Source organism: Mesocricetus auratus, unplaced genomic scaffold (genome assembly GCF_017639785.1).
Source record: "Mesocricetus auratus isolate SY011 unplaced genomic scaffold, BCM_Maur_2.0 Super-Scaffold_100009, whole genome shotgun sequence".
Lineage (NCBI taxonomy): Eukaryota > Metazoa > Chordata > Mammalia > Rodentia > Cricetidae > Mesocricetus > Mesocricetus auratus.
This window is the reverse complement of record NW_024429193.1, coordinates 64,084,711-64,093,301: the sequence shown is the minus strand read 5'-3', so window position 1 is coordinate 64,093,301 and position 8,591 is coordinate 64,084,711. Positions and strand designations below refer to the sequence as shown.

At 41.5% G+C, this 8,591-nt stretch overlaps 1 protein-coding gene across 1 annotated transcript; it reads right to left on the bottom strand.

Annotated features, from left to right (window-relative positions):
- Positions 1-2,680: 2,680 nt before the first annotated feature.
- LOC101831423 (late cornified envelope protein 1C-like) lies at positions 2,681-4,464 on the bottom strand. Its single transcript, XM_040752297.1, has 2 exons — positions 4,352-4,464; positions 2,681-3,429 (listed from the first exon to the last, which is right to left on the bottom strand). The coding sequence occupies exon 2, from the start codon at positions 3,404-3,406 to the stop codon at positions 2,891-2,893; it is 516 nt and encodes a 171-aa protein (XP_040608231.1). The 5' UTR covers positions 3,407-3,429; positions 4,352-4,464; the 3' UTR covers positions 2,681-2,890.
- Positions 4,465-8,591: the final 4,127 nt, after the last annotated feature.

Sequence of the window (8,591 nt, the reverse complement as noted above, 5' to 3'; positions counted from 1 at the left end):
TAAGTAATAAAATTGTTAATAAAAAGAAAAAAGTAAATATGAATTTTAGTAGCAGCAAAGTACATGTATAATAATGCATATTATAAACCACTTTTATTCCAGAAAACAAAAAAATTCAGCAACAATGAGAAAGTTATAAACATTTTAATAACATAAGCATCACATATTACAAAATGTTCCCAGGATGTGGAACAGAAGGCAACTCTTTTACATTAATGAAGTGTAAATTATAGTACAACATACACCACATTGCAAACTTAAATGGATGCATTCCAGAACTCAGGATTTAATTCCTCACTATATAGTTTAGAGTGGGTATCCTACATGTAGACAAAATGTAGAGAAAATGCAAGATAATTGGAAAGATCACAAGTAGTCCTTGTTGGGAAATACTGAAAGTCTAGGAATATGGTTGTAAGGTGAACTACAGCATACAGAAAAATATAACACCTTACAAATGAATCCCTAAGAGGAAAAAAGTGTGCTTGAGAGTTCATCACATGTGCCATGTTTAAGTTAAGGATATATAAACTATAGCACATATTTTAAGTACCTACCATGTAAAAGAAATATAAAGAAATTATATCCTAAGGAGTTGGAGAAGATGGACATTGAATATATGAAACTGTGTTGTATTTGGTTAATGAGGAAAAATTTACTCATGTAATGAATATAAATTTTAAGTATAAATGTCCCATGCAAATTACAAATATTTTAGTGTAATATAAAACATTTAAACCAAGACATCCTAATTTAAAACTTTAATTTTAATGAGTTATCTTTAAATAATTTAATTTAAAAACCTGATTTAAACATTTTCAGTGAAAATTATGCTTGTGTGTTTAATGTATAACTTGCATGAAATTCCTGAAATGCTACTCATTGAAAACCATTTAGAAAATTCAAGCCTTACGAGTGTAGGAGATGTTTTCTATCTGTTCACTGATAAATTTCTATTGTTTAAACTCCTGGCATATACTTGGCATTTGCTGATTATTTTAATGTGGGTACTCTTCCATTCTTTCAATGTTCGTATGATTTAGATTTATTGGAAATTTTATGTGGATAGAAATTGGTTCATCAGAATGTTTCTAAATATTTATTCTGTTTCTTTTGTTCACTGAACATGGTTTTTCCAGCCTGAGTCTGTCTTTTTGATTACTTTAAAATGCTGCCCTTTACTATCAATTATTTTTAGGTAATGTATTGTTTTTCCTTTTAATTTTGCTTTTTCTGACTTAGCTATTTGTGTCTTTATTTATTTAATTATTATTTAGATCTTTTCTGACTCGCCAGGAGGAGTTGGAGAGGGGAAAGTGTCACCAGAATATATTGTATGAGGTTTATTTTATTTTATTTATTATGCAACTCTACTGACACAGTTGACATAATTCATTATTTCACACAATGGGTCTCTTTCTGGGTAATCTCTTCACTCACTTTGCCTCTGCTAATGTATATTTCAGGAATAAGATCTAGTCTTTGCACTTGAAGTATTTGCACTTTGCTGAATGGAAGGTCGTGAGGACTTTAAAACAACACTCCTTATCCAGAAGTGAAGTGTTGTCCTTGGACTACCAGGAAGCAAAGAGCAGGAAATAGGTCTAAAAGACTGATCAAGACCCTTAACTGTGCTTCCACAACTTCCACCTGTAAACCATATGGTTCCTCTGCCACCACCGTATGGTCAGCCACGGCACATATAAAAACAGCACAGGTCAGTTATGGCAGATATCATGACAGCATAGGTTAGCCATGGCAGATATCTTGACAGCATTGGCCACCCATGGCAGATATCATGACAGCGTAGGTCAGTCATGGCAGATATCATGACAGCATAAGTTAGCTATGGCAGATATCATGACAACTCTAAGCCTCTCTGACCTCTTTTTTATCTTGAAAAGTAGACTAGACATGATGTCACAGACAGGAATGGTGTACAATGAGGAACCTGAGGCTCATGAGCTTGCTTATTTGGAACTACCCAATCAGTAGAAGTCATTATAATAATTCACAATCAGAAGGTAGAGAACAGGACAAAGAGTAGCCTTCAGGAATGAGCAGATGAGTGTCCCATTCAATCCCATCCCTCTGGACCATTCTGTGGAAACAGTTTTCCCCGGGGATCCTCAATAAACTGAGTCTAAAACAGGGAGGCGTGTTCACAGAGGGCATTGGGAGCTTGTGTATTGTCCAGATAATGTTAGAATCCTGGTCTTCAAAATAGATGGGAATTGTGGGGAATCTCTGTTGAAGAAGGAGGTATTCTCATGAAAGAGAGAGAAAAATAAATCACACCCTGTCACCACTACATACACTGGGTCCACCATTCATATGAGAGCCAAAAGGGAAAGAGGAGAGAAGTTTACAAGGACCCCATACTTAAGGAGACCTAGGCCATAAAGAATCTGCCAGTCCCCATAAAAGTGTCTTATGCCCTGGGGACTGGAAAAGAACAACAAAGAGAAATATTTTCACCTTTGGAGTGAGTATTATGTGGTTCCTTATCCTCCCTGGTAGAACTTACCTATGTTGAAACACAGTTTTCCCTGACAGATATTTTCCAAAGTAAGGAGAGAACCCCGGCCCTTGTCATTTGTGCTCACAACATGCTTTCAGTACACTGCTGACATAGTTCCCAGGAGAGATCTCTGGGGATGCAAAACAACCAAGAGTCTGCTGAGGATCATGGGGGAAGGCTTTATTCCTCTGAAACACAGAAGGGAGTTAGCACTATAGAAACAAGTTTAGAACCTCCGCAGTTAGACTTCCGTGCTGTAGAGATCGGGACATAGAGGACAGGAGGACAAGGGCAGGACAGCAGGTGGGGCTAGGTCTTCTGAACACGGCTTCCTCCTACACAGCAATTCTAGTGTCTTCATGGACCAAGTTAGCAGCAGTCCCCAGACTGCTGGCTGCTACCACCACTGCTGCCACAGCAGCCGCTGCTGCCCCCGCTGCTGCCACCACAGCAGCCGCTGCTGCCCCCGCTGCTGCCACAGCAGCCACTGCTGCCCCCGCTGCTGCCACCACAGCAGCCACTGCTGCCACCGCTGCTACAGGATCCAGAGCTGTGACGATGGCGACGAAGAGATCTGCGGGGCCTGTGGTGGCTCAGGCAGCAGCCGCCACCCCCAGAGCTGCAGCAACCTCCGGAGCTGGAGCCACAGCAGCCACCAGACCCTAGGCTGCAGCAGCCACCAGACCCCAGGCTGCAGCAGCCACCAGAGCCCAGGCTGCAGCAGCCACCAGACCCCAGGCTGCAGCAGGATGACACAGGGGGGCACTTAGGAGGGCACTTAGGAGGACACTTTGGAGGACACTTTGGTGTCTGGCACTTGGGAGGGCACTTGGGGGCACACTTGGGAGGGGGCTGGCACTGCTGCTGGCTCTGCTGGCAGGACATCTTGGCTGGTAGATGATCAGGAGCTGTGGGAGAATCACACACAAGTCAGACCCAAGTTCCAAGACCACCTTGTCCACTCTTGTCTTTTCAGCTTCATTTCTAGATCCCCTGTGAGTCTTGTGAGCAGACACAGGAAGAGCATGTGTGAAATTTCCATCATCTTTAACATTTACTAAGTGCTTTGTTTCAGTATCTCGTACAAACTCCATTTAGAGTAGGTTAATTAACACAGTTTCCAAATATGCCAAGAAAGTTGATCATTGAAATTTCCTGAGTGTCCAGTGAATGAACTTACATCACCCAGAATTCTAAAAACACTCAAAAGACAGTTTAGAGTTGAAAAACTGTTTCAAAAAAGAGCAAAGGCATTCCCTCTGGAGGAATTTCAGAAGCACTTCATTTTGCATAAATGTAGTAAAATGTGAGTGCTAACGTCCTTGGAGTCAATTTGTAATCACCAATTTGTACATGAACAAACAAAGAGAAGTACAGCTGCTGGTCCTGGGCTGGTTCCCATGCAGCCTCTGGGTGGCTTCCAGACCAGCTGCCTCCCTGCCCAAGGTTCCCCACAGCAGTCTTCCTGCTGAAGAGCCAGGCAGCTCTTCGCTCTTCTGCTAACATCAGGGTCCTCAGCTTATCTTTTCCAAAGCTGAACATGCCTGACTTTCAAAACTGCAATCCAGTGTCCCCTGGGTAATCTAATGGTTTACGATCCACAAAACCAGAGGGATACAACAAACAACAGAAAATAACTTAATTTCTTTGAAAATGTAGCACAGATCTCTAAGCCCTCTCAAATTATGCCTCATTCTCTACTTTGGAATACCAATCCTCAGACACGTCTCTCTCATCACAATTTTCTGTTTCTTGCAGCCTGTACAGCCTCTCTCCTGCTCTGACCCGACCATTCCTCTGGAGAAGCACTCCTGTGCTTTGGACACTTACCGGGCTGACACGCAGCACAGACTCTGTAGACACCTTGAGATGTGGATGGATGGTAGCGTTCTGGCCACCGGCCTTTTATTCTGCTCTTGAGTTCTTCCCCCAGCACATGAGACAGGGCTTGGGCATGGAGGATTGCCTTCCAACGCCCACATGACAGTGTGACAGCTGATGATTGGATGTTCCTCACCTGCCACTCTCCACTGGGCTCACGCCACCTGCTCCCATCTAGGAATGTATTTGCTTGATATGCGAGTGCTTGGAGAGAAGCTATGGATGAGCCATCCCAGGAGGCTTCTTCGCCCTTCATTCCTGTCTCCTCCACCCTGGTAATGTGCTAATACTTAAGGATTCTGGTCCTCCCAATTCCCTCTTCCTGTCCGTTCTAGATAAAAGTAATTTTTCATCTAGACCTTTGATTCTAGAAAATGTAAAAATGTACTTTAGAGGAGTGTGTGTGTGTGTGTGTGTGTGTGTGTGTGTGTGTGTGTGTGTGAGACAATGTTTCTCCAAAGAAGCCATGGGCTCCCTAACAAAAACTCCAATACCACATATGAGAAATGTTTTCTTAAATTGTTGATTAGGAAAGACCAACCCCCAAAACAATATAGGCTGCTATCATTGTTAGTTGGCTCCCATAATTTAAAGGTTTCTAAAGGCATGATGCACTTGGACATGGGGCTTGGAGGAATCAAGCTGGAGCTCACCTGGAAGCCTCTTCTTCCCAGAATAGTGGTTTTAGTAGTCTCAGAAGTTTCTATGTAAGCTGCCAAAGTAGAAGTTGTCCTACCCAGCTGTACAGTGACTAGACTGACAAGATACCCACAGTGGTGAAATAATGGCACTTTTATCTTGTGGGTAACCAATAACTGTATAATTGGAGGTAAGGTTCAGTCAGTAGGAAGGAATTCATGCTCAGGACCATAAACCACCTGCATCTAGAGAAATAATAGGTCCAAGACAGACAGCCTACTACTGCCAAGTTTCTAACATAATATGATTAGTAATTGTTTTCTAAATACTTATCATTATACCCACATATAAGTGTAGCTCTCATTCTTCATTAGAGCAGCTCCTTTGCACCACAGATGGAGACTACGAAAGATACACAGCTGGTGGGACTGCAGAAAATGAGTAACTATGGGATGCCCATGTTCAACTGATACTTTTGCAACACAAATGCTAAACCTAAGACCCAGGGAAAATTATGGAAGAGGGGGCTGAAAGATTTTAAGAGACAGAAAGCCAGTAAGTCCATGAATAGATTGAGTCCCCTAGAAATGACAGGGAAAATGCACACAGGAACTCTCAATAATATGACTGCCTGAATAAGAAGACCACCATGAAGACAACACCAGCTGGCATGCCAGTGGGGACAAGGGGAATTTCACTTGGTCTTGCTCTGAGGTAAAGAGCTTTAGGTGGCCAATGGCTGTTGAGAGAAGTAGAATCAGTTATCTTCAGGGATGACCAACCTCATAGGTCTAATCCCAAGTGGTCAGTCCTGGACAGGTGCACATATAAGCAAAGCTAAATAGATTCACTAGTGTGTGTGTGTGTGTGTGTGTGTGTGTATAATGATAACTTTTTCAAAAGAGATCACAAATTTGGGGGAGGAAGGAGGAGTTGGAGTGGAAATGAAGGGGCAGAGATGATATACATGTGGTGCTCATAAAACCAAGCCCGGCATTGGTGGTGCATCCCTTTGATCCCAGCACTTGGGACTGTTTTCATAAAACAATTCAGTTGAATCTACTATTGTCAGTCTGTTAGATCAGCAAAATTCCATAACTAAATCCTAAATCTTATCCTTGCATCCACAGATTATTGTATAACTCACCCCCTAAATAGCTTCTTTCTGTAGCAAATGGAGACCACTGCTGAAAACCACAACTAGACACAATGCAAAGATCAATGGAGTGCTAGAATCCCAAGCTAGTATATGTTTGCAGTAGAGCTGCTATATGTATATCTTAGCGGACACTGTGGGAGAAGGGTGGAAAGATTGTTAAGAGCCAGACTACCAGGAAATTTGCTATGTGACTGTCTCTTTTAGAAATGGCTACATACATAAACAAGACCTGGACAATAACAATATCAATAAACATGCTAACACAGAAGGAGGAAAATCTCAAGAGATCCCACCCCCAGACTAAAAACTACAGGCAGCTAGCAACTACTGAGTGAAAGAGAATAGGCTTTTCCAGGGCCCCTGATTGGTTATCCAAAACAAAATGGTAGGCCTCAGTCATATGCTTGAGGAGGAATGGAAGAAAATAACCCAATGTATTTTATAGTGTGTGTGTGTGTGTGTGTGTGTGTGTAAATAACTTAAAAAGAAGCAATCAATTTGAGAGTCAGGGTGCACACAGGAGAGGCTGGTGGGAAGGAAGGAAAGGGAAGAAGTCGTGTAATTATATTTTAATTATGTAAAGACAATTTTAAAGAAACAATATTCAAAGCTAGCATCCACATATAAAAAGGACATGTGGCATTTGCCTTCATGGGCCTGGGTTATTTCATTCAGTATAGTGTTTTCCAGTTCAATCTTCTGACTTGTGAATTTCACTATTTTATTTTTTCTTAACAGTTGAATCATATTCAGTTATGTAAATTTACCACATCTTTATCATCTGCCTATCAGTTGATAAACATCTAGGGTTTTTCTGTTTCTTGGAGACTGTGAATAGAGCAGTAATGAACATGGGTGAACAAGTTACCTCTGTAACACACAATTACTGTGGCTATATGCTCAAGACTTATACAGCTGAATCATGCCTTTATTGCTAAATAAGGATAATGAATGTAGTCATATATAATATTCTACTATAAAATAATCTATCATTCCATGATATACCTGAAGCTTTCTTGTGTTAAAACCAAATGCCTTCTACAGATTCCTAATGCTGTAACTACTTATTTGTATTTAATGTATTCCTGTTTACATTTCAGAGTTATTTTATTTTTAATAGCTGGAAGTTTGAATGGAAAGGAAGAAAGACTAAGACTTGACTCTTTTGTACTGGGAATGTCCTAAGGAAAAGACCCAGAGTTTCTTCCATTTAGTCATGTTCAATGGTGGAAGATGGGAAAGAAATTCTGTAACTTTTCTCTGCCCCAGAAGACAGTATCTAACAAGTTGGAGACGTTTGGTCATTATAGCTTGGTCATCTTAGGGATCAGAGATCCTCCTAAACACTGTGCCATGAGCTATGATGACTAATGCTAGTCTTAGCAGATGTGTATGAGTCAGCACAAAACTATTGGCATTGGATGTCCTGGGAACCCAGGAGTAAACAATGATATAGTCTGTTACACAGCTATTCCTGCCACCCCACCCCATTTGTGAAATTCTGTAGAGGCCTTCACACTCACCAACCTGACTGTGAGTACTTGTCTTTAGTCTTGTGTACCAGTGGCCCCTGTGTATGTCTGTATCTACCTGTGTGTGGCCCATGTAGGCCAGCATGTGCTTCTCTAACAGTTTGAGTGCTGGTAAATAAAGTGTGTCATGTTTGTTCATTTGCCATGCCTTGAGATTTCTTTAGCTTCCCAAGCTCTTGTAACCTCTGCCATTCTTGGAATCAGAGCTTGGACCCTATGAGCTGACATGAGTAGCATTGCTGTGAGAGGAATGAGATGATGCTCACTGGAAACAGCTCCTGCATTACTGACAAACAAAGCAAAACTCTGAATAATACTAGTGAGATGCTGTAGGAGTAATGATTAACACTGTCCAGCCCTGCCTTTTCCTCCAGGCCATGTAAAGCCAGGATACATGTTTGTGATTAAAGATCCAATCCAGTTGCAAGCCTAAATAGTGTTCCTAACTTACCACAAGACCTCCTCTCTGATACTTTGTCTCCTTTAACTGATTCAGAGCATCATTCAAATGGCAAAGTTGCTAAACAAGACAAAAGTGCAAATGAACATTTGCAGTGGTTCTTTTTTTTCTCCACTCTCCTTTAACGTTATGCGCTGCTCCTCAGGCTCATGAACTTTCTGCCTCCTGAATCTTTTATTGTTCCTAGAATTGGAGTTTTCCTAAGCTTTGCTCCACACCAACTCATCCCTGTTCCTCTCAGGTTCCACGTTCTTTCAACTCTTAAATTCTTCATTGTTGAAGTATCTCTGAATTCCCGTATCTACATCCATCCCTCTAGATCACCTAGTCTCTGCTTGAGACAGGCAGGACTCAGCTTCCCTCTGAGACCAACCTCCTGGATCCAACACACATTTCTCT